Source organism: Bacillus rossius, chromosome 12, assembly GCF_032445375.1.
Source record: "Bacillus rossius redtenbacheri isolate Brsri chromosome 12, Brsri_v3, whole genome shotgun sequence".
NCBI lineage: Eukaryota > Metazoa > Arthropoda > Insecta > Phasmatodea > Bacillidae > Bacillus > Bacillus rossius.
The window spans coordinates 15,942,718-15,966,064 of record NC_086339.1 but is presented as its reverse complement, the minus strand read 5'-3'; the positions used below and the strand labels follow the sequence as shown (position 1 = coordinate 15,966,064).

The following is a 23,347-nucleotide window of genomic DNA, read 5'->3' as shown; positions in this document are numbered from 1 at the left end:
TCTGGGCGGAGCGTTGAGTGAGTTATACTGCGCATGCGCAGCTCAGAGAACAGAGAGACAGCAGGTGGCTACGCCGGCTGTAACAGGCAACAGCTGATTGAGTACAATGACCTTTCTCCGCGCACGGCGCGCTATTGACGGTAAATTTTCCAATTTGCGGCCCTTTTTTTAAACTTTTTTACTGTGGTGCAATGCATATGTGTAATGTAGCCCGTATTTGTTTTGAACGCCGCAGGATGCGACTGTATTTTAATTAACTTTCACGTATTTCTTACTTTTCCCTTTATTTACACTTTCCCGCTTTTTACACTTTACTTTGTCCCCATGAAAAGAGCAAATAAGGGGTTTCGCTGTATATATACACACACACACCATTCAGTATTGTTATAAATTAATCTAACACAATCCAACAAACCATGAGACAAAAATTAAATAAATAAAATAAAAAACCAAAAATTGTTTTCCATTTTTATTGCACAAAACACAAGGTAACCACAAGCCAGGGCTTGCAGCACACTGCATGTTTAGTCTTCATCCTCATCAGCTGCCCCGCCACCCGAGGTCGCCTTCCGCATGTTCTTCCTCTTGACACGGCCCGGGCGGCCGCCGCCGAAGGGAGACTTCAGGGAGAAGTCAATGTGCTTTTGGGAGTCCAAGCGCACGATGAAACTTGGGATGTTCACCACCTGCTTTCGAACTCTGAAAACAGCAGAAACAAACTAAAGAATACTGAAGAAAAAAAACACAGAATTACCAAAACAAATATTATGTGGCTACCATAATTGAGCATTAGAAGCTAGCACCTATGCAAGTGAGGAAATGCATATGCTAGTGTGCAAATATGAAAGTATGCTATAATGAAAACATGCCTTTGACTGGCCCACTTATGAGACCCTCCACTCTTTTGTTATGCTCTGAAGTCACTGTCTCTACTTATCTTAAGCATTCTTATGTAAATCCCCCCCCCCCCCCTGCTTAATTTGGGTCTGAATGCTAGAAGTTACAAACAATTTAGATTTTTTTTTAAGCAAAAAGAAATTGATAACCCACAAAAAGGAACCAAAATAAGTAGTCACTTCAGCTAATTTCCCAAAGTTTTTCCTGCCCCATCTAACATTTCCCCCCCAAAACAAACAATGCAAAAGTTATTATAAAATGATTTCATGCATAATAGAAGTTTCCATTATAATTACACAATCAACACTGCCCATTTGTAAATTATAACAAAATATTGTTTCATCAAAATTTCAAATGATAAATTACTGATTATTGTGTTTGGGCTGAAGACTTAAGATATTTGAATTTGATTTTACTTCAAATTTCAAATACACAGTTTGTATTATCTCTTATGTTTAGTTTACAGCAAATGAACTATGATCAAATCATTGTCATAAAACAATATGCTTTAAAGTATAAAAAAATACCTGATACTGTATTGTATTAAAATATTGAAATTTTTCCTGATTTTTCCCGCACCCTTTTAATTACCCGAGTCTTCCCAGGTTTCCACATTTTCCCTGTCTGCAGGAACCCTGACAAATATTGAAGCTTGTTTATCTTAATACTGCAGGCTTGATGTAAAAGTACAACCATCAACTACAGAACTTCAAGGAATCAGCATACAGCTAACAAGCATGCGAGAAAAATACATGTACGTCTTTGCTTCAGGGTTGACCTTAACCAGGGTGACTACTCCAACCCTAGAATAAAATTCCTGGGTATTTCCAGGTTTTCCAGAAATTTATTTTCATTTTTCCAGAATATTTAACTCATTTTCTATACTAAGTCTATGCGTTCTTTGTAATACTAATTACACATAAAAATATAATATTACTATACTTGCACAAATGTGGAAATGTTTCTCGGAAAAAGGTACGCTGGAATAACTTGTCATATCAAAGAAAAACTTAGAAACTCTAAATTATTAGTTAAAATTATGTAAAATAATATAACATCCAATCAATTTGGTTAAAAATAAATATAAGAACACTGATATATGTTGTCAGTAAGCACAGCACATAATTTCATAGCTTCACATTTTTTTTTAAACCAGCAAGTTCATCATCAATTTTTCTGGCTTCAGCACGAGCCTCTGAAGAATTTTACACACTTCTTGGCTTCCAGTTCCTTCATAGCCAAATCGCTTAGTTTGCGACGACGAGATTCCTCTGGGCTGATGCTGCTGCTCTGCGTTCCTGCTGGGCTTCTGTGAAGCGAGCATGCGTGCTGCGTGGAGGGTAGGCTTGGTAAGTGGCACTGACTGAATCCCACCCAGATAGCTGACAGCATCATGCACACATCTGTGTGCTACGAGGGTCTATTCTTCCATATTGTTTGTAAGACAATTTCATTGACCGAAAATCCTGTGTGTTTTGCTCCTTTCATATGACTCACAACTGCAGTCCGCCCCATTGATGACAATGAAAACATTTTGCAACAAAGAGAGCAGCAAAAGGCTGAATGTTTGTCACCCTGAACTTTATGTAACCAATCAATCCTTAAAATAAGGTTCATTAAGCCACTGTTCCTGAAAGGAAGACTTTCCTGTGTGGCATGGTTTGGCCATTATTGAAAAAATTCACCACCACTGAATATAAACGGATACTAACATATCAGTAGAAACTAAGATTATTTAACGAACAGAAACTATCTTAACTTAAAACATCACAACATGAAACAGAATAACAATTGCAAAACAAAAAAAAATTGAGGTTAAGTTACATACATGTTATTTTTTTTTCTAGCTTGATCTTTCCATTTATTACTTCAACAGTTATACACTTATAAAGTAGGACGTAAACGATTTTCGTTACAGCGACGTTAATTAATTAAATTTAAGTTTACTTCCAAGCCTGCCTACATAAACATATCATAACAAAATGCCGAATTACGTTACTTTCCGCGCAAATGCACATTGCAGATACAATGATATTGGTACATTAGATGAAGTGTTGCCAACTATTGACAAGATAAAAGTTTACACCTAAACAAGTATTAGCTGTTATAAAACCAACAACAATTAGTTAAAAGATATACCGTATGAAAATTTAATAAACTGAATCCGTAAATTATCCAACGATAAAAATATTAAACTTCATTTTTTTTTCTTAAGAAAATTGGAATTACGCACCGTAAACAATCTTAATTCTGCTGCGCTCTGGCGTCAGGTTCTAAAAACGTTTCTCTGAGCATCACAGTCACACACGTAAACATGAATGGCGTCAGGATTGCCGATAACGCTTTCGTCTGTGGATGCTGACTCGCCCATGTCGTCTCTTATTCTAAAATTAAATATTTATTACACAATCCATTGCTATTTAATATATATTCAATATCGATATTAACTGCAGATGTACATAATCAACGACTTTAACGTTAGACGATAATTACAGTATGGAAGAATAGCAAATCTCCCGAGGGGTAAATAAATTCCTGGGTATTTCCAGTATTTTTCCAGAGGCAAACTATTCCTGGGTAATTCCAGGTTTTCCCGAATTTCCCGACCAATCGTCACCCTGTTAACTCAAAAAGGTTCAGAAATAAAAATGCCTACCTATAAAGTTGGCAGAATCGTGAATGCCTGATTCTAAATTTAGAAAATACAGTACTGTATAACGAATCACTTGGTTGTCCTCCAATTTTTCCCCCTCAATTTCTTTACTGACCCATATAATCTTTTTATTTTGTGTTTAGCTGAGGTAGCCATTTTTGGTGTTACCTGATATTAAAAGAAGGTTTTACGAGTCACTCACTTCATACAGATGCACTTGCAGATTTGCTGATTATGGTCATGCCAAAATTCACAGTACATGTTTTTTTTTCTCAAAATGGTTTTTAGTTTTTAACTTCTAAATGATATATATATATATATATATATATATATATATATATATATATATATATATATTAATAAGCAAGCTAGTATGCTACACTCAAGCCAATTTTCAGCTTTGTCTGACATTACTGCTTTTGAACATGCAACAATTTTCTTTAGAATGATCAATTGGGCATAAATTAAGGGTAATTTAAATGTGTACTTTAACACAATATTCCTTGCATTTAATCCTTGGTTACATGCAACAGATAAATGTATTTCTGACAGGCAGAAAAAAAATATCATCCCACACAGGTTCATTAACACTTACAGGTAACTTCACTTGGTATCACTACAACAGTGCTACTCACCGGTGCACTCACACCAGCCAATGCACTCAGCGACAGACATTGAGTCGAGGTATACACCTCACACTCAAGTGGCCTGTATTAATCTACTTTCAGGGCAATATCAACTTCATTGAAAAGTCAAGATGCATTATCGTACATTGATGCCCTCCAGCCTTGCAACTGGTGAACGTTAGTCACTTCACTATGTCGTAAAGAAACCTATGGAGCCATATCATTCATAAGACAAAGCATTACCACTGGAAATAGACTACAGCTCAAACAAATGTTAAATCATCATAAATTTAAAACTGAATTAAAATATAAGCAGCTTTGCACAACAAACATTCAAATTACCCAGTACTTTCCTTTCCAATAAAAAAATACAAAAGGTACAATATCTTTAAACTTTTTTAGTTCTTTTCCTGATTAAGTTAAAACACTCCGGCCACTGCACCAGTGCTGATTAACTTTCAAGCACAACGTTAGCAATCACGCTAATGCAGACAATAAAAAACACGCAAAACACGGTTGTTCACTTAGTTGTTGGCTAATGCCCTTGCAAGCCTTTCCACACACACTAAAAACATTACCTACATATATTTCTGACAGTATGGTGCAGCAAGAATACCAAAATAATTGGCAAATACAGTCAAACCTCTATCGTTTTTCAGGGGACCAACAAAAAAATTCAGTAGATGCGGACATTCAATAGATATGGACTTCACTCTTAGATTTTGAAAAAAAAAATTTCAACCTCAAAATTAATATCAGAAATATATCAGTTACTTGGCATTAAAGTTTAATCAATTGAAAATAAAATAAAAATGGAATCATTTTACTTAATTCAATTTACGCTTAAAAAAAACATAGCCTATGCACAATACACCTACAATTCAATTTCTTCAATAATCCTAATTCGTTCATCAAATGTTCTCAACTATTTACTATGCCGAGACATTTTAATCGCTCTAACACGTTAACCTCACTTTTGCACTTTTTATTAAGTCAATATTCACGCACATGTAAAGTAAACACCGATCAGAATCAGGAAGTAACATGTGCCATAGATTAGGATAGCATGCCCAAACAATGAAATACCGACCTACAGAAATGCGTTCACAATGTTGCACAGGAATCAATAAATTTTATACGCCAAAGCAGATGCCATATTGGTATCTTTGTACCTTATAAACGAGACGTTTCAATGCTCAGTCATAATAAGGGACATGTTTATTCTTGAAGTGATTTTATATACATACTGTATAAAATGTTTTGTTTTTTTACGTTACCATTTTAGCAGACACGAAAAAGTTTTGTACATAAATACATGTCGATAGCGTGGCAACGTGTCGTGACGAGTCGATTTCACGGAAATATGGCACCAATGTTAGCCATTTACTGTTTGTTGACAGTTCACTCGTTGCTATTATGAAATGGCTGCCGATTTTAGGTGATTTTTACTACTTCTGTATACTATCGTTAATGTTTTTATGACGGTTTCTTTCTAAGAAATGGTTACTTCTGCAAAATCTTTATGGTTAAACGATCATCTATTATAATTTTTAGCGACGCATATTTTGCACGATCAATGCGGATAAAACGATAATTCGAACATCGGTACAAGCGGACTTTTTTAACCTTAGTTGTATGGCAATTTTGCCAGGACCGTAGAAAGCAACTATACGATAAACACGGACAATCGATACAAGCGAATTCAGTAGATAGAGGTTTGACTGCATACAGCCAAAAACCTTGAATGAGCAAAAAATAATATGAAACAATACTATAATTTCTTTGGGGTCGTGTTTCCACAGCCTGCAATCACGCACCTGATGTGCCGCTGGCGGATGAGCACGCGGGCGTGGTGGATGGACTTGGCGAGCCCCAGCTTGAACACCTGCGTCTGCAGCCGGCGCTCCAGGAAGTCCTCGATCTTCAGCCCCAGCACGTAGTCCAGCTTCATGCGGTTCTCGTCCAGCACGCCGATGCGCACCAGCCGGCGCAGCAGGGCGTTGCCTGCCGGGAGCAAGGGGAGGATACCGAGTGCCTGCCTCCTCGGTCACACGCACAGCACAGCCCGACCCCCGGCAACTCGCCACGGCCCATCAGAACAGTAACGTCTCTACAGCAAAGCTTTCAGACAAGAAGTGTCAGAAATATATATATATTTTTTGAAACATCACATGGGCAACCAAAATGCAGACAGCATTTGTTTCAAGACAACTGCTACATTAAGTCAAACATTTGAGACTTCTTAGAAAATACACATTGACCATTAAACAGGGTTATCAAACTATTACCATTACAGATAAATTGAGTCTGTCATCTATCAATGACGTTATTAGAAAAAACACACACACACACACACACAAGCAATACTAAGAAATAACCACCATGGCTTAAATTAGAAATAACATCCCAACTTTTGCCCACTGACAAAGTACATTTTAAATATTAAAGCAAAGGTTACTATTTATTTCCTTCAGTGAGAAATACTCAAACGTAAGTCCTAACACAAGGTGTATTAGTGGACTGTTGAAATAAAATATTGTGATCTTTTTCTTGGCCTTTTTGTAGCATGATGTAATAAAAATTCTACATCAAACTGATACTGGTGGTGGTAGTTAGACTACAACTAATCTTTTGACTAACAATGGGTGAGGCAATGAGGATTGAGTAATCTTGAGTTACTTTTTTAAAACTATGTACAAATTTAAAAAAACTTCCTAGACTACTAATAAGTATGCCAAATTAAATGTTAACACATTCTTGTCACATTTCCCTGCTAAGCATACACAGAGTTAACCCATTAAAGCTCAGTGGCAACTTTATTTGCCATACCAATACCAGCTGTGTGCTTTGCTAACTATGAATTAGAATTTATTTCTCCTTGGCTTAGCTACACATTGAAACTTCTGCCTGAAGAATATATCTTTGGTGGAGCTCAGTTCTTCACAGTCTGTGTTGCAGTGAGGTTCTTGTGAGAGACTGCGCATGCTTGGATATCATCATCATGGCATGGTCACCTTCAAAGTAAGTTTGTTTTTTTATTTTGTTTATAATTTTACTTTACATATTACTCAAATAAACAGAAAAGCATAAATTTTTGTTAGGTGTGCTTAAACTGGCAGTTTTTATATATTCATCCACTGTTGCAGCTTCTCAAATATTTGTGGCAACTAAAGTTGCCACTGGGAAGTAAGAGGGTTATATTCATTTCAATGTTACAATATTAGTTATTCTGTAAGTTCAATGTTTATAAGGGTTTTTTTTTACTTTAAAATTGATTTTTATTATTTCAAGAACTCATGTATAATTAAAAAATATTATAATATATTACTTTCATCATCATTGATGTAATACAAATTGTGTACGCATAAATGTTTGCAGGTTCGTCAGAGGAAGAGATGGTCAAGGACTGCTTCTTCATGAAATTTTGGCAGCTCTTGAGGAAGAAGATGATGGGGAAATTCCTGAGAGTGTAGCTGTTTCTCCACCTGACGAAGGACCTGGCGCTGACAGCGACGAAGATTCTGATAAATCCGATGGAGAAGCACAGGGTAATTTGGACAGATTACCGAGTCGTGTCTTGAGAAGCCAGGTATTAGTAAGATACTCTGACACTGCAGACAAAAATGTTTTTGACTTTGGTGTTGATAATTGTTCACCAAGTACGTCAACAGATAGGCGTACTGCAACAATAGGGGTTTCACCAGCAATGCCACCACCAAAACGCAGATGTTTACCTGAAACAGTTCATTGGCTACCTCACGATAAATTATTTTCTAGCAAAATTCCAGAGCGTGAAGTTGAATTTCTACCAAATGCTGAAGATTTTCTCCGCCAACAAGTAAATTGTCCGCTTGATGCATTCACATCCTTTTTCAGTCACGACCTTGTTTTTCTCATTGTAGAAGAAACAAATCGGTATGCAGGTCAGCATCTCGAACATAACCTAAATGTTTCCTTGAACGAAATACTTACAGTTTTAGGTATAATGCTGCTATCTGGTTACCATTCCCTACCTCATAAAAGGATGTACTGGCAGAAACAACCAGATGTTCATGTGTCTATTGTTGCAGAAGCTATGCGCCGTAATCGCTTCGATGAAATTTTGCGATATTTACACATTGCAGATAATTCAAAAATGGATGGTACAGACCGAACGTACAAGGTGCGTCCATTGTTTGATCATTTGAATTCTGTCTTCAAACAAATTTCTGTCGGTGATTCAGTTAGCATAGATGAGAGTATGATTCCATATTTTGGATGTCACAGTGCTAAACAATTTATTCGAGGAAAGCCTATTAGATTTGGTTTCAAGCAGTGGGTAGCTGCTGATCCCTCTGGCTATATTTTCCATGTTGTACCATACTGCGGTACATCTACTCGATTTCCGACCACAGGTTATGGGCAAGGTAACGATGTTGTCATGGGTCTTGTAGATCATTTGAAACTCAAAAAGGGAATCAGGCTGTACTTTGACAACTTTTTCACCTCTATTGCGCTGCTAAGAAAACTCAAATCTAATGGCATTGGGGCTACAGGGACACTGAGAGAGAATAGGTGCGCAGCTGTAATGAAGCTACCAGACAAGAAAGCATTCCGAAAAAACAAACGAGGACACATGGCAGTGTCATCATGTAATGACCTCCTTGCAGTAAGGTGGAATGACAATAATGCTGTAACTGTTCTTACAAACTGTGATGTAGTTGAGCCTAAGAAAAAGTCATACCGCTATTCTCGTGCTGAAAAGAAAACTGTAAATGTTGAAGTTCCAGGACCAATTGCCAAATATAATGCCAACATGGGTGGTGTGGACCTTTGTGATCAATTTGTATCTACATACCGATGTGGTATCAGATCAAAAAAGTGGTGGTGGCCATTCTTTGCATGGACTGTAGATGTATGTTGTGTTCAGGGCTGGTTGTTATACCGAAGACTAGGCTACGACTTGTCATTACTGGAATTTCGTCGTCAGTGTGCAACTAACCTCTTGAAAACACATGGCAAACCTGCAGTTTCTCCAGGAGTTCGTCCATCTTTGGCATTCTCATCAGTTCTTGGAGAAATCCACACCGACCGTATTAATAATATTATCACAAAAGGTTGTTCGAAATACAGGCGCTGCAAGGTTTGCACTAACAGGACAAGCTATGTGTGCAAGAAATGTGATGCTCCACTTCACCCTAATGAGTGTTTCAAAGCATTCCATACAATGTAAATTTCAGAACAATCAAGCTGAAAAAACTTTGCCCAAATTCTGTTCATTATATGAAAATGTTGTACATACATGTTTTGACAGTGTAAGTAATTATTCAGTCATAAATATATATAAACCAATAAAAATTTTGTAAAAAATATTTTATTTACTATTTTGGAATTTAAATATGTAGTAAAACATACATTTTATATTGTAATGATAAACTTTATCCATTTTCGACTATGTTACAGCCCAGTGGCAACTTAAGTTGCCATGTCAAAAAACAGGTAAAAAAAATAAATAATGGCAAACCAACTTTTTTTAAGTGTTCCTCGATGATATATCTACACATGTAAGGATTTTCATACAAAAAACATAATTTTATAATTGTGGGCTTTAATGGGTTAAACCTTATTCACAAAGTTTACGGAAAATAAAATAGCGAAAAAAAAAAAAGGGTCAAACCAGAACATTAAATCTTTTTTTAATCAAAGAATTTTTTTAAACTCTAATACAAATTCATTGAAAATGATTGCAAGTATTCTGAACTGTTATTGTAAAGAATTAAAGTGATATACAAGCATGGCATCTTAAATTTTTTTTGAATATTTAGTTTTAGATTTAGCTGAGAACATATTGATATGGGCACTATTTCAGCTCTATGTTTAGACGGTATTCTACTTTCTGTCATGTCTTCTAAATTGTATTCAGTTACAGTTGCAACTGCTGCAGCCTCATGGTCACAGTCGAAAGAAAACTCCCTTCTTTCTGTGGGAATATGTTAAAATCATTGTAATCCCCAAGAAGATAAACATCCAGAACCTTAAACAAAGGGATGCTACAGCCATTGCAACTGTAACTATTGACCCAATTCATAAGACTTGGCAGACTTGAATACCATCTAGACACCATCATAGCTCAAAATGGCACCTATGTCGAAGTGAACTAAGCTAAATAAATAACTCTTGACATTTTGAGACTATATCCTTTTAATACTTTGATTACACAAACAGTTGAGAATCCCGGCAAACATTCTCGATGATACTGTACATAAATTTGTAATTTTGTGATTTGCTGGTATTAAATTGGGATACAGTGAGCATTACCTCATTTAGCACTTGACAAAAAAACAGATTACTAACTTGTTTACAAATTAACTCTTGAGTATGTCATTAATAAAAATCCCAATTTATTTAAGATAGTCATCTGAGAAATGCCTTGAACTGTGTTATAATATTAAATTTCAAAGATAAAATTATGAAAACAAGGTTGCTACAAGCTTGGAATTGCAAAAAATACCGACATTGTCCAAGTGTTTAGACATGAATCAACAAATTTCCCTGATATTCCAGACAAATAATCCTGTGGAGATAGATAGTGTTGGCACATTTTCTGAAGAGTTTTTTACATGACATTAAAATGTGTCATTTTAAATTTAAAAATATGTGAGAAAATTTTTTATTTGTTTATCTATTAAAACTTATTTTCTCAGAAGTAAACATGGCACTTTCATTTAATAGTAATCTGTACACATGGCATGAAACACTGCAGGCATTATGCCATTAGTGGGATTAACATGTGACTTAATATAGCCTCATTTGATTATGGTTCTGTGATTAGAGATTAATCACAATCCATTGCCCAGAAAATGAGGCAAATAGCTTAAATTAGTCATTCACATATCCAGTCACCAACTACTTCTTGGCTTCTACGCTGAATGGCTACAAGACATGAAACATTCAGCCTCCATAGAGAAGCCAAGTACAGAATAACAAAACACATTTCCCTCAGTTACTAAAATGCCATATATCTTTTTTATCTTTTAAATGAAAACAACTTTATAAAAGCACACCAAAATTAATTCATATAATTTCTTTTAAATAGCAATGTTTAATATTATTATGTTTCAAATTGTACATAATGTGTTTTAAATATTTAATATAATCTAACAAATAAAGAATTCACATGATTAAATAATTAACTATACAAAGAACAAACAACACTTTTCCACAAATACTGATTGAAGGTTGTTGACAAAGCAATGACAAAATGTATATGAAGAATACACAATTACCACTCACACCTAGTGACTTTGATGCACATGTGAATATCCATTATATTTAACTAGAAGAGCTTGGCTTACCTTCTTTGTTTAAAGATTTGCAAACTCTTAATTCAACACGTGGGAGCCCAGAATAAAGAAATATATAACACTTCACTAACCAACATGCCATGCAGAATGAGACACTTGCATGGTGAAACATATTTGATATTTGCATCCTTTGTCTACAGTATTTGTTAAAATGCACATAGATTACATTTCACTAAGAAGTTGAAAAAAGAATGAATTTTTTTTATATAAAATGAAGCTGTAACCTATGATAAAAAAAACACCCATAGTTGAACATTGAAAAAATATTTCTCACTCTGCAATGCAAAAAAGTGTTCAAAATGGACACTTTCAAGATTTATCCACAAACGTGAGTTCACTATTGTGACTTTTTCCTGACTTCCATGACTGGTAGACACCCTGATAATTATCAAGTAGTAGTTGATATTTGTACAGATTTCTAATATCCCCAAATACTCAAACTACACTTTTTGCGTGTCATCATTGAACATATATAATGTATAGAAGTCGCGAGCCCAGGTTAAATTTTCTGTCCGGTTTCTTAGAAGAATTGTTGTAGTTCCAAGCTCCGCCGCTGCGATCGCTTTCATCGCTGGGTATCGGCCGTATACGCCCCTGGCGGTATTTGGCAGAACTAGGTTAACCAGCCCAGTCGTGACATCATCCTTCACCCCCCCCCCCCGAAAATCCCAGACCAACGATTCAAATTACCCGGCAGGTCTTATCAGCATCGTTAGGCGACCTTGAAGAGGAGCTTCCCTTACCGTCGTTTGAGAATGATGAAATCCCAAAAGAAGCTAGCCACGGAAATCACTGAATGATGGGATTCTGTACCCGAGTGAAGTGAAAATTAGCTATTAAAACTTTGTATTGGGCCAATAGTCAGTGTTACGTTCAAAATATGGTTTTATTTTAAAAGTAAAATACTTATTTAAACTATATTTCGCGTTTGTACAAATTTACTTTTAGATATTGGCAAGGAAAATCAACATACCTTAAACAACCTTCTCTTATTCAACGTTATCTATTAAGTAGTAAAAGGGGTAGATATTATTTTTAAAAATAAAAAAAAATGTAACCCACTAAATCAGTATTGGCCAGATATATATAAATTCAATATTAAAATACGCACATTAAAATTTTTTGTAATTAACTTTTTTCGGTAGTAAAAATTCAGGATAATTTTGGTTTAATTGGTTTACGTATATTGCTATATTTTCTAAATCACATAGAAAAGGGAAAACAGTGCATCAGTGAAAATTCAAAAATTTAGTTTAAGTAATACTAGCCATACCAAAAGATCAATATGCGAGATAAGAAATTTGGTAACTGCTCTACATTTCAAATAAAAATGCATTGGTTTCATGAATACTGAAATGTATGCGTAATAAGGCATATTATGTTATTATACTAAGCATGACTATAACTAAAAAAATTACAGTAATTTAAAAACGATGGCAGTCTTAACATACAATAAGTGCGCGAGTCTTAGTTTATTTTTTAATTGGCTTCTTCGTCAGATGGAAAAGAGTTAAGATTTCATCAAGGAAAAATATATTCTCAAAGTCACTAAACCGGGAAATAGAAAATAAGGTAGGTACTTAATTTTAAATAAAAGTTAAAATAGACTTACGCTAAACCAATTCAAAATAAGTCGTAAAAATGTTTTTATTTATTAAATATGTTCTATACTTGACAGTTCTTTGTGTATAATTCTTCAAAAATCTTTGAAATTTAATACATATTTTCTTAAAATGGTAGAATATCAGCAATACCCAGAAATTACGTGAGCAAAGCCACGGGTTATTAGATACACTTTTATTATAAAATAAAAACAATTATGCATTTGTAGTTCACGAATGTGATATTTTGTTTATTGCTTCACAACATTAATTTGCCAGTCTCAAATTTCATCGTACCACTTGTCAGAAATGTCACCAAAAATGAGAGATAGTTTTTTTGACGAATTTCAATTACGAGGAAACCTTTCGCAAGACTTTTTTCTTCGCAGTAGTCACTGGTACACCATTAATTTAAATCCACTTAGATAATAAAATTGTATGTATAATGATTTGTTTTTGTATATTTATATAACTTCCCAACCAATTTTTAATGATTTTCATGTGAATAAAAACTTGTAAAGCAATTTAATTAACTGTGTCATAATACTTCTGATTAGATGGAAATACAAACTTTTCATCAGTAATATACGATGATAAAAATATTTATTATTGCAAAATAATATTCACTGTTCAAATGTAAATTTAAATAGATTATTCATACATGTTTCCTGCTAATTAATGGTTTAAAATAATAATTTTTTAGTATAAAATCATTTTTCTCTTGTGTTAAAATGGGTTGCTAAAATGAGGAATTATAAATATGTCACTTACTAAGTCCGTGCACAGATTTACACAAAAAAGCAATGTAAATAATCTTTTTTGGTAGTTTCTAATTTTGTGCCCTGGATAACATGAATTTGGTTTAATTCATACCAAAGTGAATTTTTTGAACAACTTTAATTGATGTCATAAATAAATATTTATTTTATATTAAAAATCCACAAACAGTTTTTAAAATATATTTATCACACCAGATGGAATAATAAACAAAAAATAGCTCTTATATGTTGTCTGTGTTTAAAGAATTGTATTATATTTCATGGAAATAATATTTACCTTTCGGTTATTAAAAGAAAATATATTTGTATTCAAAATACTTGCGCATCGTTTTTACGAGCATAAAGGCCGGGATACATTCGCAATAGCACGCAAACAGCACCCAGATAGCACACACGCACAGAGATAGCACAGAGCTTGATGCTACATTCACGCACAACACAACACAACACAAAATAATACCGGAAGCATTCAAAAAAGTTTTTTAAATGTAAAACTCCCGTTCACAATTTTGGTCACTGAAGTTGGCATACGTGACGTTTGTTTAGATTCGTGTGTTGTTATTGTGGTACGGTTTTCGTATAACCCAGAAATATTTTAAATATTTCAAAGTTTACGTACAAAACACAATGAGCATTCAAAAATATATATCACTGTTTATTTAAAATCCGGCTTCTTTAACACATTCAGACACAGACTTCCAAGCATTTAATTTAGCTTCTTCATTTTTGTATCCTGCGGATCCCCTGTCATACAAAATATTTTTACTTTCTATTACAGCTATCAAAAAGCTATCAAATGTGCCTTCCATTTTTATGTTATCGCGTGTTTGAAAACAATAACAAACTACTCAAGTCAAGAGCACCAATACTTTCGTGACAATTGTTCTTTTATAAGCCCACTCGAGTAGTACTTAAACTGTTTGCTGATTGGCTACCACCATGTTCGCGCACAGAAAATAACCTAAAAGTTAAAAGTTAATGAACTTTCTGTGCGCCGATCCTGTGCTATTTTTCTGTGCGCGTGCTATTTGCCAATGTGGCAGCTCATATCTAATAGTGTATGTTGAACTTCTGTGCGTCTGTGCTGTTTGCTTGCTATTGCGAATGTAGCCCGGGCTTAACTTGTGTATCTAACCTCAAAGCAAGGAATATAAAGAGTGGGAACTCAATGCTATAACAAACACTCTTATTTTATTGGAGATCCGGGAAATGTGCGTTATTTATAAGCAACTTAACATAGTAAATCGTTAACTTTTCAGATCTATTTTGGCAAAATTGATTTTTTTTTGTGGTCATTCGCTACTGGGAATATTCACCATATAACGTTTAAGATTATTTATTAAGAATTACGAAACAACCATATTATGTAAAAATGCTTCATCTTATGTTAAAAAAATTATAAACTGCATAGCCACAAAGTATGACATCATACCATTAGTTTCAGTTACTAATAACAACACGTGCACGCGTTTGAACAGTCATCGCAGCCATAGTTGTTTCATAGCTACCAAAATCATTCAACGTTGTCAAGAATTATTCCAAATTATGTTTTGCCATTTTACTCAATGCGCCACTCCGTTAACACAACATTTTATAAATTCTGAACTACGTATGTCAGTGGGAATGTACAATATAGTGTACATTCCAATCTGATACGCTTTAAGAAATTTCTATAGTTTTCTTATTATTAAAACTTAATTTTTGATGTTGGCATCTTTTAACCGCACTTTGTTTTTTTTTTTCCGGTGGCCGTACTCCTCCAATTCAGTTGCGCCCGCCGGTATCTAAGCGCTCGGATTTCAACAAAAGGCACCGCCTCTCGATAGAGTGAAACAGAGAATTACGCGCACGACCTTGAAAAAAGCGACGCTACAGCGCTCTGACGTGGAAGCTGGTAACTACGAGTACCCTCTTGTGGAAAGAAGAGCTGTCTAGCGGCGGAGCTAACAACTACCTCAGTTTTGGATCCGAAAATTGGAATAATAAATCCTATCCCCTCGCGACTTCTATAAGTTATATATATTCAATGGTGTCATAGAGGAAGTTCACTGATCCAATAAAAAGAAAAATAATGGCATTCCTGTTTAATGGAAAAGATAACTGTACACATGGCATGTAACACTGCAGACATCATGCCATTAGTGGGATTAACATGTGACTTAGTATAGCCTCATTTGATTATGGTTCTGTGATTAGTCACACAATCCATTACCCAGATAATGAGGCAAATAGCTTAAATTAGTCATTCAAATATCTAGTCACCAACTACTTCTTGGCTTCTACCCTGAATGGCTACAAGACAAGCTAAGATTCAGCACATTATCAATTCCCCTCACATGGCCTCAACAGAGAAGCCAAGTACTGTGTAACCACAACAAATACAAATCCTAAATTAAAAAAAGGTGGGGCCAGTCTTGCACATGAAAGTTTAGTTGTGTGTTTAAGATTAGTTGCACTTTGCCATAACTACCGTATTTACCCGAATATAAGACATTTTTTACCATAATTTATAATTCAAAACAAAGGGGTCATCTTATATTCAGATACATTGATTTTTAGGTAAACATACTTATTTTAGGTCAATGTTTTCAGGTTGTGCAGTAGTTACTGGCTGCACATGTTACAACCGATGTTTTTGGAATGTTCTATAGCAATAGATGGCGTCCATCTTATCGATTATTTTCTTGTACAAAAACATCAATGTAGGTTATACAGTACTTCTTTGCTGTGATTATTTTTTTAAGTTAGACGAACGGTTAATGTTATTTACATTTTAAATGCTGATGAAACGCCTGTATATTTTGATATGCCTTCAAATTATTCAGTGGATGCTGTTGGAACTAAAACAGTTAATGTGAAGACAAGTGGCAATGAGAAAATAAGGATAACAGTGATGCTTACGGTAGAAAATTGTTCCCTTTTGTCATTCTTAACCGTAAAACTATGCCAAAGAAAAATTGCCTTCTGGGTAATAGTGAGATGTCAAGAAAAAGGTTGGATGACAAGTGAGTTGATGCAAGACTGGTTAAAGGCAGTTTGGGATAGAAGGCCTGGGGCACTTTTAAAGAAGAAAGATGTTAGATGCATTCAAAGGACATTTAACGCCAGAGGTGAAATGTATTAAAGGTATGAACACGGACCTTGTTGTAATAGTAGCGTATGTACTTCACTCAGGTGTGCGAGGTGTGCAAAAACAGATGAAGAAATATACATAAATATAATAATATAACATATAGTGTTATGTTGTGTTTTGGTATCTCTGCAGCTAGCTCTATGCCAAAGTATAGTTCTGCACCTAGCTCTATATCGATCAGCTGATCGATCGCTGCACTGAAACGTCTGTATTATTATAATTATGGGCGCCATTTTTATGTGTATAATATCAGGTGTTTCTAAAGAATAAATAGTACAATACACATAAGAGAAAATTTGTAAAAGTTTCAGGACAAATAGTTAGACTGTCGAAACAAGGAGAATTGGGATATTTTACCATACATAAAACAGACAACAAAGTACAAATGTGATTTTTAGGTCGTATTTAATAAAACAATAAATATTCAAATTAATAACTTGACATATGGCAACTAAATATGTGTTTTACCATGCTCAGGAATTAGGTTGCACACATGAATACATATACAAAAGTCCGTTATATCCCGTTTGTGAAGTTCGTCGTTTTCAGTTTAGGTGCGGCGAAAAATGAATAAATACTTTCAAAGTTCATTTCAATTAAAATGTACCGCGGCGTAGTTCATTATGTGTCGGCAAAACACCGTGAGATCCTATCCCGGTTAACCTCTGGGTATAGGAATTAGATTGTGTATTCAGAGTAAAATTAATTAAAACACGTCTGCCTTTAATATATTGACGTAATTTCACGTATTAATTAAATGTTTTACATTTGTAGGGAAACAGATATGACTATTTTTGGTTCGTAGGCAAGGTCATTTGCGATGGCGGAAATCGAGTCAGATATTACTCGCGTATTTTCACTCCTAAGATCGCATCAGTTCTGATGCGCCCTATGATAATTACATATAATTAATGTAAACATCGTTTAGAAACATCCTTTTTCTTGGATGACCTAAATAGCTTCGTCGCTTATCAGATTATTAAAGCATCCAAACCCCGGCGATTTTGACTGTGACGCCACAATTTTATAACTCTCTTATTCTTAATTTTAGTTCCAAACTCTTCATTATTGCAACTCGGCCTCCCATTGGCCGGAACAAAAACACTGTTAACGTAAATTAACACTTTATAATAAAATCCGACTTCACCCAAAACGCCTTAAAGTGCCGAAACGTCACAAATTTAAAATGTTATTTTCCAACAATAAACACTCTTTTATATAAAATCAGTGTCAAAAGCTTAAATATCCGTTAAAACCAATAAGGCCCTAGAGGGGTCTAGTCAAATGCTGCTTAATTGTCAGCTTGAATTATATCAAAGATTCCGACACACGTAGAGACGTTCAATTACACAAAATAAATCGTTCAAACGGAAAAATATAAACAAACAATGATAAATATAATAAAATGTTAGTAAATAAATAGTTTGTTTACTTTCTGTGCGTGAAATAGTCATAAATGTAACAGCACAATAGTCATCTGAGAAATGCCTTGAACTGTGTTATAATATTAAGTTTCAAAGATAAAATTATGAAAACAAGGTTGCTACAAGCTTGGAATTGCAAAAAATACCGACATTGTCCAAGTGTTTAGACATGAATCAACAAATTTCCCTGATATTCCAGACAAATAATCCTGTGGAGATAGATAGTGTTGGCACATTTTCTGAAGAGTTTTTTACATGACACTAAAATGTGTCATTTTAAATTTAAAAATATGTGAGAAAATTTTTTATTTGTTTATCTATTAAAACTTATTTTCTCAGAAGTAAACATGGCACTTTCATTTAATAGTAATCTGTACACATGGCATGAAACACTGCAGGCATTATGCCATTAGTGGGATTAACATGTGACTTAATATAGCCTCATTTGATTATGGTTCTGTGATTAGAGATTAATCACAATCCATTGCCCAGAAAATGAGGCAAATAGCTTAAATTAGTCATTCACATATCCAGTCACCAACTACTTCTTGGCTTCTACGCTGAATGGCTACAAGACATGAAACATTCAGCCTCCATAGAGAAGCCAAGTACAGAATAACAAAACACATTTCCCTCAGTTACTAAAATGCCATATATCTTTTTTATCTTTTAAATGAAAACAACTTTATAAAAGCACACCAAAATTAATTCATATAATTTCTTTTAAATAGCAATGTTTAAAATTATTATGTTTCAAATTGTACATAATGTGTTTTAAATATTTAATATAATCTAACAAATAAAGAATTCACATGATTAAATAATTGACTATACAAAGAACAAACAACACTTTTCCACAAATACTGATTGAAGGTTGTTGACAAAGCAATGAAAAAATGTACATGAAGATTACACAATTACCACTCACACCTAGTGACTTTGATGCACATGTGAATATCCATTATATTTAACTAGTAGAGCTTGGCTTACCTTCTTTGTTTAAAGATTTGCAAACTCTTAATTCAACACGTGGGAGCCCAGAATAAAGAAATATATAACACTTCACTACCCATCATGCCATGCAGAACGAGACACTTGCATGGTGAAACACATTTGATATTTGCATCCTTTGTCTACAGTATTTGTTCAAATGCACATAGATTACATTTCACTAAGAAGTTGAAAAAAGAATGAATTTTTTTTATATAAACTGAAGCTGTAACCTATGATAAAAAAACACCCATAGTTGAACATTGAAAAAATATTTCTCACTCTGCAATGCAAAAAAGTGTTCAAAATGGACACTTTCAAGACTTATCCACAAACGTGAGTTCACTATTGTGACTTTTTCCTGACTTCCATGACTGGTAGACACCCTGATAATTATCAAGTAGTAGTTGATATTTGTACAGATTTCTAATATCCCCAAATACTCAAACTACACTTTTTGCGTGTCATAGAGGAAGTTCTCTGATCCAATAAAAAGAGAAAAATAATGGCATTCCTGTTTAATGGAAAAGATAACTGTACACATGGCATGTAACACTGCAGACATCATGCCATTAGTGGGATTAACATGTGACTTAGTATAGCCTCATTTGATTATGGTTCTGTGATTAGTTGAGACCACGGAAAATGGTGAAGCGCGAAATTCACGAAATAACGCGAAAATTTGTTACTTTAAACAAATTTTGTGACTTTCCTTTGTTTTCAACATAGTCGCGAAATTCACGAATTTTCGCGCGAAATTTGCGCTTTATCGCACAAAATGATGTCCTTATGTCGCAAGATATATTTATTTACGCCATCATAAACATAGGCATGAAATAAACACAGACTGAAAGACTAGCACCGTGATATTATCTTCGTTTTGACACGTTACTGAAATTGACGTAGGTATTTTTATTACTCTATAAGCAGTAAATATTGCCATCGCAAATGAAATAAAAATGTAACAAATGTCAACAATCGATATGTGCACACTACCATCATAACAATATTGACTGTCCACAGTTTTCGTGTTTATAAAAACGTAATTTCTGCCGCTAGGCGCACTGGTGTCGATTTTTCTAACCTTCTACTTTAATCGCATAAAGCTAACATGGCAGTCATATTTGCGTGCACAAATCTATGAGTGTTTACGTATACCGTCGCCACATTTTGTGAGTTTTGTTATACAGTTGTAGTTATGGCTAAGATGCCGAAAAATTTGACAATATTTGATCGCGAAAGAGAGATGAAATTGGATGGTTTTTATATTTTTGATCAGCAGGACAAAATTATGATGTGCAAGTTCTGCAACGTGCGGGTTGATTGGACATGCAAAGACACATGCAAAAAGCATGTGGCAAATGACACACACAAAAGAAAAAAACAATTATTTTGTCAGGCAAATTCTACCGTGTCTAAACAAATTTCGATAAGTGACACCGTGAAAAAAGCAAACAAGCTGAAAGTGCAGAAACAAGAATTTGTTTCTGATTTTGTAAATATGATGCTGGAATCTAACATTCCTTTGGAAAAAGCTGATCAGCCAGCTATGAGGGAATGGTTGAACACCCATGTTGAAGGTTAGCCTTATTTATTTACTTATTTATCATTTTATCTCTAATAAAAGTAAATAAGCATATGTAAGCCTACAATATTATTAACTTACCTCTAGGTGTAACTTACCTTCACTTCAATTAAATATACAAGCACCTCAGATTAACAAACACATAAATAGGATGGAATGCATTGTGAAATGGTGAGCACACCACAAGATATTTGTTGACTGATTGATTGATTGATGGTTTGACTCTGCAATCAGCAGTAATCTTGAAAAGGTTAGGTTAGGTTTGGCTAAGAATTGTTTTGAGTAAATTAGCCCATTAATATTTTCAGTGCTAACCTGATAAATGCTACCTATTTATAAGTATATTGTAATTTATGTTTACATTTTAGGCGCAGGGGATTTGCCATCAGCCAACACGCTCAGAGAAACATATGTCCCAAAAATTGGCCAGTCAAATAAGGAAGCAGTAAGGCACGCTGTAGAAGACAAACAGATTGTATTCTTGTGTGATGAAACGACAAAGTGGGCCGATGTATATTTGTGGTTTTGATTAGTGTTACGTTGTAGTTCGGTTCCTCTTATGTATGTGGGTGGTGTGAAAGAGTTGACAGCTGCAACTGGATCTGAGTGTTCAAGAGCTATTTTGTCAATTGTGGCAGAGCTTGGAATAAAATTTGAAAATGTTGTAGGTGTGATAACTGACTCGGCCAAGTACATGACAACTTGTGTGACTTCACTGAAGTGTGTCTTCAGTGATGGTATGGTGCATGTCCAATGTTGGGCCCACAAGCTCAACATTATTGCTAGTTTGTGGAGTGCCAACCTAACTGAACTGAACATGTGTTGCAAATGCCGAGCATGCATTTGTCAATGCAAGAAAAAGGAAGCACAGGTACATGTCTTTCTTGAAGGACAAGTACCCTGAGGATGAAACAAAACACGTCCTGTTTCCACTTCCAATAATGACGAGGTGGACTTCATGGTATAAATCTGCCAATTATGTAGGTGAACATGTGGATGATTTGGTGGAGTTTTTGTCTGCAGAAGAAGAAGGAAGTAGTGCTATTGTGCATTTCAAAAATCTCTCTCAAGATGATGTGGCTGTAATCAAGTGCTCATCAGGTTTTCTAATTGAACATTGCATTAAAACAACTGATTCAATAGTACTGTTAGAAGGTGCAAATTATGCCTTTTCACATCAAGTGTACCCCATACTAATGGACCTTAAAAATACATTCACTCTGATTAGCAGGGGAATCCTAGGGGAAGATACTTGCACAAGCATAGCAAAATTGTCAACTCAAGTGAAGCAGCATTCACTTCGTGAAAATCTTGTTAGTGTAGGACTGAAATGTGTCACCAGGCTTTCCGATTTGATGAATCGGGATTCAGGTAAAGACTTCATTCTGCACATCAGCAAACTTTTTCACCCCAGTAATGTTTCGAACAATGTTGTTGATGAAAAACTGTACAAGTCAAGTGCAAAGAAGATTCCTATTCTTTGCCAACTTTCCCAGACAAAATTTTTGGAAGGCTACTTGGCTTACCAATATCAGGTTTCACAACTTTTGGCTGAAATGCAGCCTGTTGATGTTGTCAGTGTTTTGATGAACATGCAAGTCCAACATAGTGAATTTGTTCAGCACTGTGTTCCACCACTGTGGATCCCATCTTCAAATGCAGACAGTGAAAGGGCATTTTCAGCATACTCACACATTTTAGCAGACCGTAGAACAAATTTAAAGGCTGAAAATCTAGAAATTCTTTTCACTCGATTTTTTGGTAGTAAGGCAGAGTCTGCTACTTTGTAGTGCCTGTGACTATGGTAACTGTAGTGTTACACATTTGTGTACAGGGTGTCTACCAAATCTAGTAAATGAAATTCCCTGATTTTTCCAGGTTTTCCAGGTCTAAAAATGAATTTTTCCAGGTTTTCTTTAACACAATTACGACATTCCACGAAACTGAAAAAACTGCATAACAATACATTGACGGGTTTCAAAGTATTTCAAATTACTTAAATTAGTAAAAAAATTACCTTCTTCCAGACGTGGCCAAAGTGACTCAATTGATGGCAAATAAAACATGTTGCTACAAATATTTTACACAATTACTTTTGCAAAAAACATTAGTAAAAGGAAGCTCCCGTCAATTTCGCAGTGACTCAACTTTTGCGTCTATTGCACTTGCTTCAGAACGAGCCAAATCCAACACTCGAGCCTTCTTAAACTGCAATGCCTTGATCTCCTCTTCAACTCTTCTTTTTTCTGCCTTCTTCTTGTCTGCAGCTTCCTTTTCTTTTTGTTTTGTTTGCAGGGCTTCCTTACGCCTACAACT

The 23,347-nt window shown here is 34.8% G+C and overlaps 1 protein-coding gene across 1 annotated transcript in view; it reads right to left on the bottom strand.

Moving 5' to 3' along the window:
• Positions 1-456: 456 nt before the first annotated feature.
• The window catches only part of LOC134537604 (small ribosomal subunit protein uS4), a 32,225-nt gene continuing 9,334 nt past the window's right edge, over positions 457-23,347 (bottom strand). Inside the window, exons 3-4 of the mRNA XM_063378203.1 lie at positions 5,994-6,180; positions 457-699 (exon numbers count right to left, since the gene is read on the bottom strand). Coding sequence (XP_063234273.1) covers positions 525-699; positions 5,994-6,180 — 362 coding nt within the window. The 3' untranslated portion in view covers positions 457-524. The remainder of the gene's footprint in view (positions 700-5,993; positions 6,181-23,347) is intronic.